Source organism: Anastrepha ludens, chromosome 2 (assembly GCF_028408465.1).
Source record: "Anastrepha ludens isolate Willacy chromosome 2, idAnaLude1.1, whole genome shotgun sequence".
Lineage (NCBI taxonomy): Eukaryota > Metazoa > Arthropoda > Insecta > Diptera > Tephritidae > Anastrepha > Anastrepha ludens.
Genome location: NC_071498.1, coordinates 94,974,994 through 94,995,956, shown reverse-complemented (window position 1 = coordinate 94,995,956; position 20,963 = coordinate 94,974,994). Strand labels below are relative to the sequence as shown.

The 20,963-nt window shown below is 34.8% G+C and overlaps 1 protein-coding gene and 1 long non-coding RNA gene across 5 annotated transcripts; one reads left to right on the top strand and one right to left on the bottom strand.

Annotated features, from left to right (window-relative positions):
• Positions 1-3,184: 3,184 nt before the first annotated feature.
• LOC128854807 (uncharacterized) lies at positions 3,185-5,405 on the top strand. Its single transcript, XR_008453649.1, has 2 exons — positions 3,185-3,948; positions 4,857-5,405. It is a non-coding gene; the product is annotated as an uncharacterized LOC128854807 (long non-coding RNA).
• A 4,862-nt stretch (positions 5,406-10,267) lies between these two features.
• On the bottom strand, positions 10,268-20,421 carry LOC128854805 (F-box only protein 11). Of its 4 annotated transcripts, XM_054089211.1 has the most exons (11): positions 20,344-20,360; positions 19,652-20,273; positions 19,434-19,594; positions 18,855-19,376; positions 18,727-18,804; positions 17,318-18,195; positions 16,530-17,258; positions 16,279-16,459; positions 15,881-16,221; positions 11,516-12,249; positions 10,268-11,225 (listed from the first exon to the last, which is right to left on the bottom strand). In XM_054089211.1, the coding sequence occupies exons 3-11, from the start codon at positions 19,525-19,527 to the stop codon at positions 11,096-11,098; spliced, it is 3,687 nt and encodes a 1,228-aa protein (XP_053945186.1). In that variant the 5' UTR covers positions 19,528-19,594; positions 19,652-20,273; positions 20,344-20,360; the 3' UTR covers positions 10,268-11,095. The 4 variants fall into 4 exon arrangements, with proteins under 4 accessions (XP_053945186.1, XP_053945185.1, XP_053945187.1 ...); XM_054089210.1 differs by having other exon boundaries at positions 19,652-20,421; XM_054089212.1 differs by having other exon boundaries at positions 18,727-18,789; positions 19,652-20,421.
• Between the last annotated feature and the right edge of the window lie 542 nt (positions 20,422-20,963).

Sequence of the window (20,963 nt, the reverse complement as noted above, 5' to 3'; positions counted from 1 at the left end):
GTGAACCAACTACACAAGGGGTGGGCTAAAGTAAAAAGGCGAACCGTGGTAGTTCAATTTCGACATGTTCTGCATAAAAGTCGGCTAGATACCAGTAGATGCGACTGAAAGCGTTTCCACGACAGTCGGTTCTACGTTACCGAAACGAGCCGGATTTATATCCGGCCAAGGACTGTCGCTCCAGCAGCATTCACCGTAAGTATGGGGAATGTTTATGCTGCTACAACAACAACTGAAAGCGGTGGTATTTATTGCAGCAAACGGTTCGCTAAATATAAATGGACTTCTTTTTTTAAATCCTCAGATTGGGTTAGGCACTGGACTGGGAACCCGCCACATACAACCGACTATATATATATATATAATTGGTGCGTTCACCCTTTTTGGGTGTTTGGCCGAGCTCCTCCTCGTATTTTGTGGTGTGCGCCTTGATGTTGTTCCACAAATAGAGGGACGTACAGTTTCAAGCCGACTCCGAACGGCAGATATTTTTATGAGGAGCTTTTTCATGACAGAAATACACTCGGAGGTTTGTCATTGCCGACTACCAATGATAAAATTTAAAAATTCTTGGATGATAATTTCCCCAAAGCGTCCAAACCATTTAAGGAAAGTGTACCTATATATGTACATACATATAAGCAAGGTTGACATTATCGCAGAAGATGAGATGCCTAAATATGCAAGAAATATGCCGAATTGCAAATAAGTATGATTTTCCTAATCAGCAAAACTAATATTCCAGTCTGGGTGTAATTCAATTAACTGATACACTTTTATACAGCTATGATTCCACTTGGTATCTTTAAAGCTTAGAGTATGAAAAAATTACCATGAAAGTATCATCTTCGACATAAACGGAAAACGTTCTCATGACAGTCGGTTCTAAGTTACTAGTTACGACCCAGATTTATGTATATCTGACCAAAGACTGTTAACACGTGACTGCCAAGGCCATTTTCAGAAAACTGGCTAAAAATAACATTTTGATTTTTTCACATTATATTACTAAAAACTCTATTTTTAGATCATTGGTGTCATCAAAAATCAAAAATGATGTTTTTTAAAGGAGAAAAAAAGACCTACGAGTTATCTCCTAGTTGGCGTCTGGGAAAGAACTCGCTACGAATTATCTCCTTTTTCCTAAAAAAAAACATCTTTTTGCTTTCTATAGTATTTTGTTTTATAGTTATTATTATTTATTATAATTATCATAATTTTATTATTACTTTCTTTCTTTTTAGATTTATAAACATTCTCTAAAACTACTGGTATAATTATCAAGAACCCAATATGGATAAGAAAAGGTCACTGAATCAAAGTGAAATTGAGTACAACGCAAATCTAAGTGATTCAGAAGATGATTTCAGCGATGGTAGTAACGACATTTATGAGCCTTCTGAGAATACAAAAGATAGTGAATCTGATAATAATGACGATGATTTTCAAGCAACAACGTCAAATGAGAATGATGATTTGTGGACAGAAGTTCAACACAATCCTCAATTATTTCTTTTCGAAGAAAATGTTGGTGTGAAATTAGATACATCAAATTTTACAGTAAAACGCTGGTGGATTTATTTTTTTCGGATGAGTTTCTTGCATTACTGGTAGAACAAACTAATTTATATGCTGCGCAAGAAATTGCAACATTGGAAAATGGGAATCAAAATGCTATAAAAAAATCTAAAAGGATATCAAATTGGCAAGACGTAAGTGCTACAGAGATGAAAGTTTTTATTGCACTTTTATTGCAAATGGGACCTTGTACTTTTCCAACAATAGAAAATTACTGGAACTCAAACAAGCTATATAATGTAAACTTTTGGCGCACACATATGAGCCGCAATCGATTCCAGTTGATACTTCGTTATTTTCATTTGGTTGATAACTCTCAACCATCTACCGACAGATTATACAAGGTGAGACCAATCCTAAATCATTTCAACGATGTTATGCGTGAAAACTATGTACCAAGTAAAAATATTTGTATTGACGAATCCATGATGCTATGGCGGGGAAGATTGCTTTTCCGCCAATACATAAAAAATAAAAAACACAAATATGGTGTCAAACTATATGAACTATGTGAGTCCGACGGTCTTGTAATAAAAATAAAAATTTACAGCGGAAAATCTGAGGAAACTACCCATAATGTGGTCACACTGCTGACGTTGTTTTACATTTACTTGAGGACTATCTCGATAAAGGCTACGCGCTTTACATGGATAATTTTTATAATTCAGTTAGTCTTACAAAACTGTTATATACACGAAAAACTTATGTGTGTGGAACCCTACGAAGTAACAGAAAAGGAAACCCCAAAGATGTGGTAAATCGTAAACTAAAAAGAGGGGAGTGTTTTTGGCAGTCAAATGGTCCTGTTACTGTATGCAAATGGAAAGACAAACGAGAAGTCCTTTCCATTTCAAACATGCACGCTATTGAAATGGTAGAGGTGCCCAATCGCAATGGAAGAATTTCTATGAAACCGAATATAATTCGAGATTACAATAATGGAATGTCTGGCATTGACCGATCAGATCAAATGATTTCGTACTACTCATCTCTAAGAAAGACTATTAGATGGCACAAAAAGGTTTCACTTCATATTATAGAGATATATGTATATACAAAATGCTCACAGAATTTACCAAAAAGTAACTTCATCTAAAATAAAAGTGATAAAGTTCAGAGAAGAATTCGTCTTGGCGTTGATTGGAGATTTTCAACCAGTTTTAAAAAAAAATAGATATAAAGAGCTCCATTATTTAGAGTGTTTACCACCAACGAAAAAAAACAGCGTCCGACAAAGCCATGTCGTGTATGAGAAAAAAAAAAAACGCCGAGAAACGCGTTGTGTGGAAAATTCTTTTAAAAACTTCCACAAACAATAATATATTACTTTATTTCTTGTATTTGAGTTAATTTTTCCATTATATTGAATGAATTTTTGCATTATATTGAATGAATTTTTTTTTAATAAAAAAAAAAGCGCATGGAAGCCAAACCCAAAATTTTTTTCTTTCCCCAGAAGCCATTTATCGATACTAACACTATTATAATACGGTTTTACTCGTAGCTACACAAAAAGTGGTAGTTTTAGGTAGTACGAGATAACTCGTAGTTGGCTTCCTGGAAGGGAAATCATACTACGAGTTATCTCGTAGTTCGCAGTCAACGTGTTAATCCCGCAACAACCTCACAACATTTATGGGAGTGTTTATGCTGTTACAATAACAACGATAGAAATTAAACAAGCATTTCCAGAAATTTGATGTCAAATGTACATAGTTTCTATCAAGTGAAGAGCTCTTATCTGATGTTGTTCGAGCTGGTAAACTGGATCAGACAGATACCGTAAGAGTATAAAAGAGCGTACGATTACTAGCGTAAGCCTGATGTGAATTATGAGGCCGACGACAAAAGTGTGTATCTACTGTCAAGATATAAACATACTTATGTACAGCCGTTGAAAAATACTTAATAGCTCCTGGTGACGCTCAAGCATGTATGTTCTGCAGCTTATATGTGTGCGTGTCGGGTGCTTGACGCTAATATCTAAAATTTTTGATTTTCATCATGCAAAAGCCGACAACAAGTATGTGTGACACGAAGCAAGTACGAGTGTCACCCGACACGCACACATATAAGCCTGCTGGACATGCATGCTTGAGCGTCATCAGGGGCTATAAGAACGATGCTTTGGCAACCATATATGAGGGTGTTTTATCGAGAACGGTGCCCTAACGGTTCTTTTTCGCTTGAATATATTTTTTGCGATCACATCAATTGAAACGCGTTCATTTTTATATTTTTCTTGAGGGGTTCGTATTAATTTTTTGCGTTTTAGTAAGAACACTGACATTTTTGTGAGAAATATACTTAAGAATTATTCGGCCTTCGTCCGAAATGTTGAAAATTGTTTTCTGTTTTAATTTGTAACTGGTAAGTAAGTATCTAGAGTATTCCTACTGCACTTTACTTTAGTTGAAACGATTCAATAATGTCAAAGCTCTTCGAAAAATAATCATAGAGTTGCAAAAGAACGGCTTATCTCACGGTGATACTTCAACTTCAATTAAACATTTAAAAAATTATAGTTGTTAATGTTTTGAAATATTTTTCTGAGTACAAAATAGCAGAAAACGTCCCCAGAAAATACCAAAACGCGAAATACTACTAGCCAGATTTATAGGATGTTCTTTAGATTGTAAAAACAGGAAGAGTGCTGCTGATATCCATCGAGAAGTTTTTGTTCACCTGCAAAAGGCAATAGTAAAGAGAGCAGTGTCGCTTCGATTGGCAGGTACAGGGCTTCACGGTCGACAGGCACGGAATAAGCCACTGGTAACAGCATCGCAACGAGAACGCCGAATTGAGTTTCTGCACTCAAAACCATTTGCAATCATAAAGCACGGGGGAGGCTCAATTATGGTGTGGGGCTGCTTTTCAAGAACAGTACCGGGCCAATTCATCATATTGCAGGTAATATAGATGCAGGTATTAATGATCCGAAGCACATTTCGCGTGAGTCAAAAAAGTTTTTCAATTCGATCACTGTTCTGGATTGGGCATCATCGACTGCGGACTTAAATCCAACAGAACATCTTTGGAACGACGTAAAAGATGCACTCAGTACGCAAAATATCATAAATTTGGATTAGTTATTTAAAAAGGCCTACGCAGCATGGTAATACATTCCTGTTGAACATGGTCGAGTTCTAATAATGCCAATGCAAAGACGCTGTGCAACAGTTATAAAGCAAAAAAAATTTTTAACAAAATATTATTTCATACTTTTCCCTTTCGCCTGCATTTTTTATGATTTGACTATTATTTTGCTTTTTTTTTAGCATTTTTAACGGCTGTATATAGCAAATTCGCATTGAAACCCAGGCGACCTTTCGAGTGTTCGAGAGAAAAACTAAAAGAACATAACGAGACAGCAAGGCAGCCATTTTTTGCTGAAAAATTGCTCCAGGGACCAATCCAATTAGCCTATATTAGAAGCCAAGCCACTTTCTAGACATATGAGAAGTCATTTCTGTGCTCGAAATCCATCCTTCACCCATCGCAGCAAGAGAGATCGGGTCTCCTCGTAACACTCTCGCAAACACATTAAGAATGACGCCGCAGTAGATTCTAACATACCAAACATATGAGAAGCACCGATGGATGATACTGGCCACCTCTTATACCAACTAATATTTGATCCCATTGATGATTCAATGTTAAAATAAAACCATATTATTTTTCGTTTTACATAAACTTTAATGTGTAATCAGTATTATATCTATGTCTGTATGTATGTATTTATAGTTATACGTCATTGCGTATGTGTAGTATATAATATGCATTTATTTCTTTAAATATATATTTAATTTTGTCATTTTAAACTCTAATTTATGAGTAATATGTAAAGTTTGTGGTTATGTTGTAGGTAAGTAATACAATTCATTAGTAAATCCATTGCTTCAATTCTTATCCCGTTGTAAAAAATCAACGCCTCAAACTGGTTGGTCTAGCATGAACGCCAGACGAATCGGATATTTCGCTTTGGGCCAGTTGCATTTTTATTTATCTTCAAACAGTGTTGTTAGACGCTTTTCTTTGCTGCTGCTTATTGTTTCTTTTTAATTTTGATAATTCTTGATTGCACTATAATTTGCGCATCTATCGATAGGATTATTTTATTAATTATGACAGATAGTTGAGTAAGGTTACATATATTTGTATTTGTTTTCTTCTTCTTTAAATTTATGACAAACAAACGCTAACTTTAAATTCGCAGCACAGCTGCAATAATGTGTTATTACAAATACAATAGTAGTAGTTCAAATAAGTATATAAATTTTCATTTCACTTATCTGTGCTTTACTTCAAATAGAAAATGCTTAAAAAACCACTAAATAATGAGTGCAAACAAATTATTAGTTTTCATTTATACGTAAATTGACAGTTCGACAGTTTCCAGTATTTAATTTCATATTCGCCAACTCTACTACTAGCAGTGGCGGTGTATCAGATTTGTGGTGGGAATGGGTGTGGGCCACCATGAGACTCGCGTGTGTTTTGTGTTGGGATAAAGTTTACTTTTTTAATTTTCAAAAACAGAAAATGGCCAAACTAATTAATTTTGTGAAAGAGGAATTACGTAAAATGATTTAAAAGGGAAATTGGATTACTAAAAAGGTTTCCACTGTTTCTAATTTAAGAGCTTAATTTTATTTTCTCTTTTGTATTCTACGTATATCTGATTATATATTGCGCATTTTAAACAAAAAATCTATATGAGCTTATTAGTCACGATGTTCAATAATATATTATATAGTTTTTTGTTAATTTACATAAATTTTGTGTATCCAAATTAAAAAAAAAAACTGCTTTAACTCTTAATAGAACTTCAAACTTTCGGGGTTTTTAAAGAGACTAAGGTACATTCCAAAAATTATTCCCATACAGCTAAGGAAGACGGTGTTTTTAAGTGTGAGACATTATGTCGTAGAGTAAATTGCAACAAAAGCTTCAAACTACTAGCCGGCAGCACGTGGAACAAGTACAAAAAAGTATTGTTGTCAGCATGTAAAGCATCTACTCATGAGCTATCTTGGCTCTCCCTTTTCAAGTGTGCGGAGAAGTTATGCCATAACAGATGGGGAGTAACGCAGAACAAAATATATTTTTCAGTTCTGGCTATGAACAATGAATGTTAACGAAATTATTTAAAGAAAATATAATATTCAATTTAGTTATCTACCGTCTAAACACACTTCCTAATCCCATGCAGCCTTGGGGTATTGTTGTACGTATAATTGTGGTGCAACTCGGCATTTACATACATATCGCCTTATTCTACACATATTTTTACTTACAGTACTAAATGACACACTGGAGTGAATTAAAATATTCGTATACATACAAATTTATATAAAATGAAAATACTAAAACATATATCTACAAGACACATAATTTGTCCTTGTATGTCAATGAACATTTCAACAAAAAAGAAAACAAGCAAAGAGTATAAAAATTATACACACCCGTGGCATTACCATTAGGTGCAGAATTTTATTTCCAACGCATTTCACACATAGGTACTCGATTATTATGATTATAACTAATAGCTGCAGCTGATTAAAAAACAAAAAATTAAAAAAAATGCCCCTTATAAGAAGTGTGTGCTTTTTAACGCCCATAGTAGCATTATATTACTCATTCATTGTGAGTGTGTGAGTCAAATTATGGCCTTTACTACAGAAAGTTATGTTACTCCACTGTTTTTTTGTTGTTGTATAGTTAATTATGCAATACTATATATATTATTTATAGGTATGGTGTATAAAAATTTTGATTTCGTAAAATAAAAAATTATTGTAATACTTACAAATCACTTCTCATTCACTATGTCTATAGTAAAAAAAGACAATATCTATTAAACAAAGCATATATATATATAAGTATATATACATATATAATTGTCGAATATATTTTTTGTTAATTGTTTTAGGCGAGCAACTCCTCCAATTTGTGATATGGGTCTTAATATTGCCTTACAATTGGAGAGGCCTAAGTCTAAGCCTCCGAACGGCAGGTGATGTTTATGAGAAGCTTTTGCCTGACAGAAATGTGCTCGGTGGTCTGCCATCACATACCGAAAGGCGAGAAAAAACTTTTTCTATAATTGATGTTTCATGTCTACACTGGCATCCTATCCGAGACCAACCGAATAGCAGTTCCACACAAACCCATCCGGCTGTCATGGCTGCCGAACGGAGCATACAGACAAATTACAAGATCTATACTACAGCTAAAGAGTAATCTACATATCCATATGGTAATTTTTAATTTAATATTGTAGGTATGTATGCAAAGTATACAATGTTCTGCTCTTTCATGTCTTGTTATTACTCAATAAGTAATATGTGTATGTGTGTATTCGTGCCTATTATATATTTAATATATATGTATATATTAAAACATACGCGAGAGATAAAAGTGGTTTTACATGCGCATTGTCATTTAATAGTGTACTGGGATTTATGTTGGTTTACGTGCTCGATTGGCATATAACTGGCAAAGAGTTCACTGGACTTAATTTAATATTAGGGACTTTCACACCCTGCTCGTTAAGTTGTTATTCGTTAGTCGTAACTTCTGTCATGTATTTTGGTTTTGTAAAATTTCAGATTTATCGAATATAATTTTAAGGAGTTATCGAGATGACAAGTCTGATAACGTTGCAAAGAATATTTTGCCCACCTGATTTGTGTTGTCCTACATTTGAAGTGCTTAATCGCCTTTGTATATGCTTATATATATATACATAATTGGAGGTTACACCCTTTATTTGGTGTTTGACCGAGCTCCTCCTGGTATTTGCGATGCGCGTCTTGATGTTTTTCGACAAATAGACGGATCTACAATTTTAAGCCAGCAAAAATACACTCGAAGGTTTGCCATTACCTGCCATGGGGCGACCGCTATTAGAAAAAACTTTTTCATCATTTGGGGTTTCATGCCTGGAGATTCAAACCTGCGCACTTCCGAATGGTAGTCTGGCACCAAGCCATTCGGTTGCGGCTTATTCGGCTTTGGGCATAAAAATAATGAGTATATATAGAATTAAATGTATTTTATGTAAACTTATTTTACTAAATGTACAAAGTGTTACACTATCTGCTCGAGCATGTTGATATGCTCTCAGCTGAATTGGTTATCAAAGCCAGAGATTTTAGACTTCTCACTTTTCCGTGATACCCTATGATCAGAAAGTACCAGGAATTTTTAAATAAAACAAAACGGAGTTAAATTTCAGGTAAATTTATGTGCCAAAAAACACATGTGCCATCGTTTAACCCAATCCTCCATGCACCCCTGGTAGGCCGACGAAGGGATGGCCTTCAGCTCCTTCGTAGCATTGTCTTTAATCTCTATCGACTGAAATCTCCTTCCACGAAGTGGTAACTTCAACTTGGGAAACAAAAAGAAGTCGCACGGGGCTGAATACGGTGCTTGCACGATGGTATTTACTTGGTATTTTTTGATCATAGGGTATACTATTTTAATTGTTTTTTTCAAATAAATAAAATACCCAACAGACAAATTTATTCCTTCTGTAAATGTCTGTTGATTTACAAAATTAGTTATCATTTTAACGAGTAAAAAGAGCGAAGCGGTATTCGAAAAGTTTACCGAGTTATCGAATAACAAGTACAACTTTAACGGATTCAGTGTGAAATCTCCTATTACTACCATATACTTAATTTAATAATATAATTTGCCATATAAAAACTGAATGAAAAAATACAAAATAAAAAAGAAAACGTCTACTTCTATGAAATAAAATGAAATTGATGCGTGCGAGACGCTCGAGGTCGTAAACTAATTTAACATTTCCTAAATACACAGGAAGATAGTTAGTGTTCCCTTCAACTGGTTAAATATTAGAAGAGTTGCGTGGGGTGGGTGGTTATCTTACATATAACCTTGATAATCATACAAGTCGAGTTTGTATGTACTTTTGTGCTAGTACCTAAGCAATTTCTAATGTGGTTTATATATTTTCATAGATCATTCTTTCTAGTAGTTTGATTAGTTGTCTCTAATTGCACATTTTAAATTTTGCTTTACCACATTGTATGTGTGTATTTATGCATCGTTCATAGTTGTTTTTCGCAATTTAACTTTTTTTTATAATACACAATTTGTATAAAATGTAAAAAAATCATATAACTTAAATTAACTTTGTATATGAGTACTTGTCAATTTCTGCTTTCAACCGACTATGTTAATTTTTCATTTTTGTATTATCGTGTTTCTAGTATCTTGTGTTCCTTTTCTACTCCATGTGACAAAATGCGCATAAACTCATGACTTTATATTCTTTTTTTTTTTTGAAATTTATCGCAATTTGTATTATGGACGTGAAGTTTTATTTCGTCCATCCTTTGCTGTACATGCGTGATTAAAGTGAACATAAAAATTAGACATGCAAGTTTACGAAATAATAATGCAGAAAATATTTTACACATCCATCCACATGTGATTTGAGTAGATACCTAACTAATGTTCAGTTCAGTTCATTTATATTGCTTGTAGGCCTAATATCAATAGAAATGAATAGGACGAATGGGATATGAATAAATTAATTACGTTTCGCAAGGGATGCAATTTTTATAACATTATTTGAAACTGTAATCATTTTTTTAATTTACGGATAATTTGTTTCGTGGGACTACTATATGCTATAATATATTTCAAGCAATTAAAATCTAATCAAACGAAACGTCAGGTAAATGTTTAATAATTTTTTTTTTAATTACAATTAACAAAAATTAGAAGTATTTAAAATAAAAAAATCGATGAAATATCCCAGTTCATCCTGATATTACCGGAGTAGCTCGGGAATATAAAATTATTAGTTTAAAAATAGGTTTTTTATCGCATAATTAATTTAAAATGATGTTTGTATAAAAAAGAATAGTAATAATCGATTTCTTAACAGAAGCCTACGTCAAAATAAACAGCACATACTTTTAAATGCTTGATTTTGAAGAATCTACAAATTTCATGCTCTGCTTTTTATTAAAGCAAAACGTAAGCAAGTAAGTATAATTGGGTTTATGCCAAGTGGTAACCACTAAAATCGCCATTTGAGAGAATTGTGTTGAATATGTTATCGTATTCTACTAACAAAACTATGTATCTCACACTCCACTCTCATAATGTTTTGCTGTGGTTTATTCAGCCTTAACGTGAATTCCATATGAACGAAACATTCCCATAAACTACAATGCTAAACAAAAATAAAATGATAAATTACAAAACATTTTTTTCTATTTTATTGCAAATTATAGCAATGATTTTTTCACACGAAAATAAGGATAAAGCCGAATAAACTTAAAAAAAAATATTAGATTCATAACAGGAAATATCAGGATGTGCAGAGAGAATCCTCACAAAATAACATAAAAATATCATAACATATATGATGCAACATTATATGTTAACTCAAATCATCTGACTGTCTCTCCCGTTCAGAAAATTTATATTCGAATGTAGGCCTTAATGAAATACTTATAAACTAGCAAAATTAATTCACCATAAGTGTATGAGATTCCATAGGTGCTGCCGAATCATACAGTGTATCCGTATCTTGAGTCGGCTCGCCTTGTAATTGGCACTGATTTGTTAGCGTACCAGCACCACAATCACAAAAGAAGCTAATTAAAAGTGGTAAAGAAAACATATATTTAGTAACAAAAATTAAAGAAATTCATCTATTTTATACATTGATGCGCCTAACAGCTAAATTTTTCTAATCTAATCAGAAACATTCCCCTACATTTACTTAACGCTCTTTTCATTCTAATTAGACATGTATCCTCCAAAATATCTATTTTTTGCATAGCATAAGAATATTGAATATCTAATTCATATTATACAGCCTAATCAGAAACATAACCTGCAAATCTTTTAATTAATTCATTTATATATATAATTATTTACTCACCGATCATGTCGAATGAATTCTACATCGTGTCCAGCATGACAATGTTTAATACAATTCACACAAATCGCGTTACGGTCAGTCGTATTGCAAGTTTGGCAACGATAAAAGTCATGCATGGGAAATGATGTATAGCTGCTAATTTTGTACAGGCACTGACCGCCTGAGACTGCTTTCTCAACCTCGTCTTCGTTGTTGAATATATTGTTACCACGTACCACGGGATGTACGCCACTAGCTAGACACAAACCACCGAATTTATTTTTGAAAATCTGATTATGCTCTAAGGTAGCAGATGCATTGTTTGTAATTTCAACTCCAGCTGCTTGGCCATCATAAATACGATTACGTCGCAAAATCGGGTGGGATTGCGTAGAGATGAGAACGCCAGCCTGCGTGTTGCGGAAGATATCGTTCTCTTCAAGAATACCTTTGCCACCATTAAATATACAAATGCCACCATCTCGTCCGTCATAAATCTTATTGCGTTTTAACGTCGGATTTGAATCAGTTTTTATCCAAACTCCAGCCATGGCATTGTCAAATATTTCGTTTTGTTCTAATAAGCCGAGACCACCATTATATACTAATACGCCACCATTTTGTCCGCCCCAAATTTTATTGCCACGTATAACGGGATTGCTGCCAGTTCGTATTTGTACGCCAGAGTAAAGATGATTGAAAATGTCATTATCCTCAAGCTTGCCATGCCCATTGTCATAAAAATATACGCCGACCTGTGAAGTAAATTTGCAGTGATTTGAGTTTCGTGTTTGAAAAAAGGAAATATGACCATATACATATCTATCTACTCAAAACAGATTATCGATCATAACCTCGACTCGTATCTCAAAATACGCTCTCTTTTGTTCCTGCATAAATTAATATACACACAAAAACCATTGTACCTGTATAAAAACATTAAACAATGCCAGTGCACCCGAACATTGAATCTAATTGTTCCGACTTACACTTACTTGGAATCAGAGTGCATGTTCTTTGTTGGTGCCATAAAACTATGGAATTCTATACCAACTACAATAAAGCTTATAATAAAACAAGCAAGGTGTTTTAAAACTGCAGTTTCTAACTACTTCAAACCTTTAATACCCCTTTCATTTTCCCATTCCCACCATCTTTCTCTTCTTCTCACTTACTACTCTATGTTTTAGTCTATAAGTTTAATAGTTAAAATAGTTTTAAATCTAAGTAGCATTTCTATGTATACCATCCTCGTATTCTAGAATTATTAGAAGATGTACTACCACAAGACTCTGTCTTACTATGTACAAAACAAATCAAATATATTGAAATTGAAATTAAAAAATATTTGAAAAATGATGTCAAGAGATTCATTTGGAAACATGTGTAAATTCTTAAGAAAATATAAGGATTTTTTATAAGATTTGATTTTGAATTGCAATAACTAATGTGGCTTTTTTAACGCCGATGTGGTGTTGTATTTAAACTTTTTTTTTTAGAAATGGAAAATCGTTTAAAAAGTCGCATCAGAAAATAAATAAAAATACATATATGTACATACAGGGTGCATACGGTATTTGAGGGCATGCATATACATATGTGACTATAACTTCTTGAAACCATTATTTTTCTCTTTGCTCTTTTGCAGATCTTCGGTATAAATCCTAGGTTATGCGCAGAAGACAATTTATGTCGGAGCTAACACGAGAACAGCGAGTTATCCGATCAAAACGTCTTTTAAACAAAATAAAACTCCCCGAAGAGCCTGAAATGTTATGGTTCTTTTTCTGATGGAAAAAAATTTGTTACCAAAACCAAAACCGCAGAAGTGGCAGATGGCTGAATTGATAGTGTACACGGTCACAGCCAATACATCTCTCAGCAAGACAAGCGTTGGCGACACAAGATTGGAAAGCTAAAAATTTCCATGACTACATAACACCGAACTTATGGCCGCCTAACTCTCCAGACCTTAATCCCTGGATTACTACGTATGGAGCGTAGTTGAGCGTGAAACCAATTAGCATTTATTTTCTGAAACCTGCAATTAACCCTAATTCCAAGTTGTTGGTCGTTCGTGTACGGCTCGTTTTTTTATGAAACTACTGCACGGTGCATGTTTGATACCATTTGTTTATGATAAACTATTATTAAAATAAAAAAAAATTTAAATCTCTTCGGATATGTTTAGTTAAAGCTCAAAAGATACCTTATGATTTTTTCTAATTTTCTGTTGGCGTTATATATTATCCCATCAACATGGGATTAAGGTGCCAAATGGAACGACATGGGTTAAGGGTTCAATTTTTTTACAATACCCTTATAAAAAATCATATATGACATATGAAAGAATAGTATCTTCTCATGCAATTAATTAATTCATAATCCATAAAAATACCTATACTCGAATGACCTCAGGTTCTTTTGTGTCCTCTAATCATCACAGTACAAACACAGCTCTCTCAATGAACCTAAGATGGAGCTGAGTTGGGCTGACCGTATGTCCGGTCGCATACGGCTAATCCTTCTTTTCGCTATACCATTACATTTGAGAAGAAATACAAAAATAACTTTTCGGACGAAATTGTTAGAAAAAATAATCTATAACGAACTGTTACAATATTTATTTTATATTAATAAAGGCAAATGGTTTAGAAAAATCACTCTGTCTGCTACACCTATCAAAACCTTAAACAGAATTCTCGCAGGTAACACTTCCAATAAAGTGTACCTTACAAAATTAAATGTAATAAACACTCCATTCGCTGTCCCAAAGCATTAAAAACAAATTGTATTTTATAATGTAAATAATAAGTAAATTAATATATGCATACGACACCAGTTTGCTCTCAGCCCGTAAAATCAGCCGTTGTGCATAAAAACCATGTCTCTTAACACAAGTCTACGTAGTCTTTCGTTGTTAAAGTAACTGCCAAAAATCATTCCTTCATTTAGAGTAAAGCAAAGCAAAAACTCTTGCACACGGTTTGACCAACACGGTATACTACCAAGGTGTATGAATGGAGTACTGTTGGACCTTAGCACAGACTACTTCGTTTAAACATTACTAATAACAACACACATAGAGAAACCACCACACGTTTAGGACCATTGGGTATCTTGCCATTTCATCACAATACATATTTTCTTCCTCTCGTACAAAAAATTATAACTGATGAAAATTGTTCTGCCTTTTATTGTTTTCGGCAAAACTTTCCTTTATTACCACGATATATTTGAATGGGGGGCGGAGAGGGAGGGGGCGTGGCATCACCCACCACGCCCATTCGAAAGAGCAAGGTTACACCATTATAACTGTGAAAGTCCCAACCTCGTAGTGTCCCTATAGAACCCCCAGGAGATGTTTAAAAATTAGGTTTTTTCCGACCGCATTTGCAGTTTGTACTGAAATACAGTTGAAGAGAAGAGTATACAGCAGTCGTCAACCCAGCAAGCATTTAACTTAGGTTTTATATTTCATAGCACTTATGAAAACGTTGTTTTATCGTAAAAGTTATGAGTGCCGATGGCGAAAATTTAGGTCAAAAATTGTTCGATTTTGCATTATTTCATTATTTATAAAAATTTTTTTTTTTGTAAAAATATTTGTTTTTGTAATATATATGTATATTTGAAATCAAAAAAGCGCCGCAGGCGAAAATTTGGACTAAAAATCACGCGATTTTTATTCCAAATTTTCAGTATTTGTAAAAATATTTGCTTTTGTAATATATATGTATATTTGAAATCAAAAAAGCGCCGCAGGCGAAAATTTGGACTAAAAATCACGCGATTTTTATTCCAAATTTTCAGTATTTGTAAAAATATTTGCTTTTGTAATATATATGTATATTTCAAATCAAAAAAGCGCCCCTATAAATAATAAAAAAAAATAATAAAAGAATTGTTCCCTTTTGGTTTACTGGGTTGTTCTTATTTCGCTTTGTTCTTCTCTCTCTCATCGTTCGTTTGACAGTTCGCTCCTCAAATTTATTCTGCACGGTATTACAAACGGTTAGAAGAACATTTGTAATAATAGAATTTTAATAGAATTTGGACTATTATTTAGTAAAAATAGCTTTAAATCGAATCTTAATGTAATAAAGAATGTTTATAAGTGATTTTGTTACTTTTCTGTGTTTGTTTTTAAGTGAAATAAGCGTCTGTAAAAGGGCATTTTTTCAAGCTTATGAAAAATAGATGCATTTTTAACGTTAAATATTGCTAATAATTCTTAATTTTAATTTATAAAAAGTAATATAAATCAAAAGGCTGACACAGTGACTACATTTGCGTGTTATAATTTTTAAATTCGGTCCGCGCACTTAGACATTATAAGCAAATATATCGTGGTAGAAAAGGAAAGCACAGCCTTGTTTTCCTCACCTGTTTGCCGGAATGTATGCGATTACGTCGCAAAACTGGGGTGCTGCCTGTAGTTATCCAAACACCAGCTAATGTGTTCGAGTATACTTCATTTTCTTCGATTAAACCTTGACCCTTTTCGTGCACGTAAATGCCTCCATGTTGGCCATGATGTATTTTATTGTGTCGCACTATCGGATCACTGTTTGTTCGTATTTGTATGCCAGCCAATGCATTGCCATAAATATTATTATGTTCTATAAGCCCACGCCCCTCGCCAAAGATGTAAACACCCCCTTGATGTCCATTGTAAATCTCATTCTTTCGTATAGTGGGATTACTATTCGAAGTTATCCAAACGCCTGGTATAAATAAAATAGTTTTTTTTAAGGGATACTTCCCAATGTGGTATGGTTTACCTGCAAAATTATTCGAGTGTATGCGATTTTCAATGAACTGACCCAAGCCATTCTCATGCACATAAATTCCACCTGTCTGGCCATGATGGATCTCACATTTGACAACGGTAGGATTGGCACCAGCTTTCACTTCGAACCCAGCGATTCGGTTATTATGTATATCATTTTTCTCAAAGTAACCCTACGGACCAAATTGTTGATTGATTAGGTAATTTTAGCCAAATAATATGAATTAATTCTCCTATACTCACCATGCCATTCTCAAACGTAAATATGCCTACATCGCGCCCATGGTGAATGTGATTTTCGCGCATAATAGGACTGGCGAAGTTCTTTACCCAAATACCGGCCAAAGCATTGCGGCTGATTTCATTGTGCTCATAAGTTCCTTGAGCGTAGTCGGTGACATAAAGACCGACATTCTCGCAGTCGCTTATGTCGCAATTACGTATGATTGGATTAGCGTTAACACCACTTACACACACTGCGGCGCCAACAACCGATGAACTGCGTATAATGCAGTTGTCTACAGTTGGTGAGCAGTTTTCTCCAATATCTAGACAGTAATGTTTATGATGGGAGACTGTCGATGTTACGTCAGGTGAGAATTTTAGCGTCAAATAGCCAACGTAAGCATATTTAGCTCCTTCTACAAACATCATTGTTGAACCCGCTTCACGTTCTAACACCACAGACTCTGCCACGTTTCCAGAGGCCGCCCCAATTAATGTCACATCTGATTCAATATACAAGTATTCGCCCTTATAATGGCCAGCATGTACGAAAATCAGTGGGCCCGGATGGTCTTCAGGTGTAATACTGTCTTGGTAGATAGAGATCAGATCATTGGTCGTGGTAGGATCAGATGCGGGAACATTTGTATACCCGCCAATAGCGGCTGCGGCCGCTTGTTCTGGGTAATCGAGTGCAGCTTGTATGGTGTTAAAGAATAATATATTACGTCCGGGATATTTTTTGTCCTAAGCAAGTAAATTCATGAAAATTAGAGAGCAAATATGCAAAAACACAATCTATTTACCTGAAAACCAGCACGAACATGCACTCCACTATAGAGTTGTCTGAAACTCTCTTTCCATGGATTGGAATACTCGGATTCTTCAGGCTTTTCAAAGACAAACTTACTTTGTTCGGTACTGAAGAGTGGCAGATCGTATTCGAACACTGACTGATACAACCGTTTCCATAATTCATTATCATTTGCAATAGTGTTGAAGCGTTTGCAAACAATTGCCAAACGGCACAAATCCTGCTCTAAAAGATACGAATATATGGCAAGTAGAACTTCGTCCGGCAGTTCATATTGCAAATATTGCGCTGCTGTTGGACCGGGCGGTGTGGTGCTTCCCGTACAAGCTGCCATGCAAGGCATATCAGCCGTTTGTGCATATGAACGGCGTGACCGTTTGCGAGCTGGCGACATAAGATTATTATCCTCAATGCCACCAATCGGCAAAGCACTGCAATGTTGCTGTGGTATGGAACTGTGTACTGTAGGTGATGATCCTAGTGGAGCACCGGTAGCGGTTGAATTCACAGGAAAAGTGGCACTAGTTGATGGCGCGTGAACAATGGCTGAAGATGAAGTTGAAGATGACGATGATGGCATGGCAGATATAGATGAGATGTTGCAGCTTCCACCCATGTGTGTCGGACCGCAGGAAACAGATTGTGGGCTACTATTGCTAGTGTTAGCAGATGCACTAGACGTACTGTTGTTGGCAAGAGTATTGGAAGCGGACGGGAACCATTGTTCGTGACCATTAGCGGGCATCTTGCGACGAAGATCATAAGGTGATTGATGTGAGCAACTGGCCACAGATGTGGATGTGGATGCAGATACGTTTGACATAGTTGATGAGTTGCATGGCACGGAACTTGAATACATTGAATTGCTTGCTGAAATTGGGAAATATTGCTTGTTTTAATTAAGTAAGGAAGTACCAAATTAGGTCAGAACCGATCTTTATATACCCGCGCACATTTTAGTAAAATACAATTTGGACGGGCTGCTAATTCTTTGAAGCAAAATTAATTTTTTTACAGTACTTATTGAGAAACAGACATTTATCCAAAAGTGGGCATGGTGCCACCCCTTTTCCAAAACTTTACTTGCGCCATATTTCTTTTGTTGGATTTAGTTTTGTAGGAAACGTAGGTAATTTTGCTTTACTTATAAAGACATACAACTTTTTTTAAATTACCGTTATATTATAAATGCACAAAAAATTTCATAGAAATTTCATAAAAATACATAATATTTCCTCAAGTTATCGTGCGCACGGAATGGCGGAGGGACAGACATGTCTTGAGACTTTTGGTATATATGTTACATATGCTGTTACATACAACCAGGGTGCATAAGTGCGCGCGGGTATAAAAATAGATATTTGCTTGATGCAATCACAATTGAAATTTGTATTAACTTACAGCCAGTATTATTTTTACTACTGGAAGTGTCGGCAGTAATATTCACTGAACTACTAAAGGAACCTACATAAATTTGTTCTAAAAATTAACTAGGTAATTTTACGAGAAAACTATGGATTTTCATTCACCTGCACAATTGCTACTTGTTTCTGTATCCATCAAATGTGCTCCTACAAAACCGCCTCCTGTGTTAAAAACTGACGAACTTATTAAGTTACTGGAACATGTGGCACCAAGCATTTTTTGTCCGCCTGCTACTCCAAGGTTGCAGGAACCAGCAACAGACCTGGACGTTGAAGGTCCAGAAGTAGTTGATGACTGCGAGCAGGAAGCACCAGAAACATTAGCAAACATTTCTGATGAAACTGCACCTGCAGCTGCTGAGGCTGTCATAGCTGCTGAAGATGCGCTAACAATAGCAGCCGATTGCGATGATGTGTCACCTGAAGAACACGACGATAATTGTGGTGTGGAAAGTGAACCAGATGGAATTGATGACACATTCATAGTTGTAGAGATGACACTCGAGTTTGGAGGATTGGTATTATTTTGAAGTGGCGGTGCAATAGCATTGGAGTTGGCACCTGCACTAGCGTTTGAAGAAGCACTTGAACCGGGTATATTTTGTATCATAGGATCCATTATGTTACCTTATTATGGAAGAATTTCAAAATGATTGAATAAATATGTTAATAATGTAGACTAACCGGATGGACGATTGGGTAAAGCAATGCGGTTGGCACCTTTACGTCTAGAACGCCGCACATACGAGCGCGACGAAGTGAAGGAAGCACTGGGCATTTTTCCTTATATGTTGTTAAGAATATTGCTAGGTACAATCCTTTTAAGTATTATTTTAAAATAGTGCCTAGCAAAAATGAAATCATTTACATAATTTTAATAATTTTCACATAATCATACATACATTCAGATATTATGAATTCCTTTGTTTTAATTGTCCTTTGTTAGAGCTCACAATGTTTTACTGATTTTACACTACACAATTTATATCCATTTTGAATTAATATTAAATATTACACATTACAAAAGTCTTTACTATATATATATACAACTTTTTAAGTCACTGCCGTTTTCTATGCCCAGTCCTTGCAACCGATCAAAAGGGAAAGGTTACAGACCAACCCGAGTAGAACGCCATTTTCGGTAATCGACATCGCCTTTTTCCTTTCCCACTTGGAGTTTGCAGTCGCCATTAACTCCACTTACACCTTTTCTTCTTTATGCTGTTATTCCTATTTATTGTATATTTCTATGTATTACTGCGTTTCGCTTTTGTTTTCGTTTTAAGACGGTATTGAATTTTCCACTTTTGCCTTGCCAAACACTTGTCAAAGAAGCAAAACTCTATTCGATAATTGATCTGCCCCCATTTCACTCGCTCTTGAGCTCTTCACAGCTATCACGACTCGTTTATTTTTTTTTGTTTTATTGCTTATTTCCCTTTGAGATTAGTGTTAGCAGAGAACGCTAATTTTATGTGCATAGAGAATTTTTCTTCCCCTAAAAATTATACTTTAAGGAACACACTATAGAATATATTAGAATCCCTTAGACACTTAATTAACTACTTTTTATAAAAAAATGTTTTATTTTTACTTCAATCGGCACAAAATAAGTGTTTGGCCCACAACTTCCTTCGCCTGTACGGGAGCAATGGGTCGACGCACTTTTAGTAGGGTTGCAATTTTCAGGTCGTAATATTGCAGACAAAACTTATTTAGTATTGAACCCATTTACGGTGCTATTAAATTACTTATTTATATTTGCGAGGGGAAATATTTAGTATAATGTCAATTGCTTTAAAACAAATTAAAAGGAGCCGATAGAGGTGTATATTCCCTTCTCAAAACCGCACCCGCCGGAGGCTTATAGTTTTTAAGTAATTTAATGTTAAAGTTCTGTAATTTAGCGAAAAGTTGGTGCTGCCATACACCTGAAATAAAAACGAAGTTCGTATGCAGAGATGTTCAGTGGAGGGTTGATTGTAAAATTGCAGTATTTTCTGCTGTTATTTAAAACTGAAAAATATTTTTTTAAATTTGTAGAATTTTTGCATAGAATTTTTTTCGCGTGGGCGGCCACAGTATTTTTGCGTGAAGCTCCTTTTCGCGTGGAACTCATTAACACTAAACTGAAATACTTAATTTTTGTTCATATTTTTGTTTTTATTTGCAGGCATCCGGCAACACCATACTGTTGTCATTCCACTCTTCTTC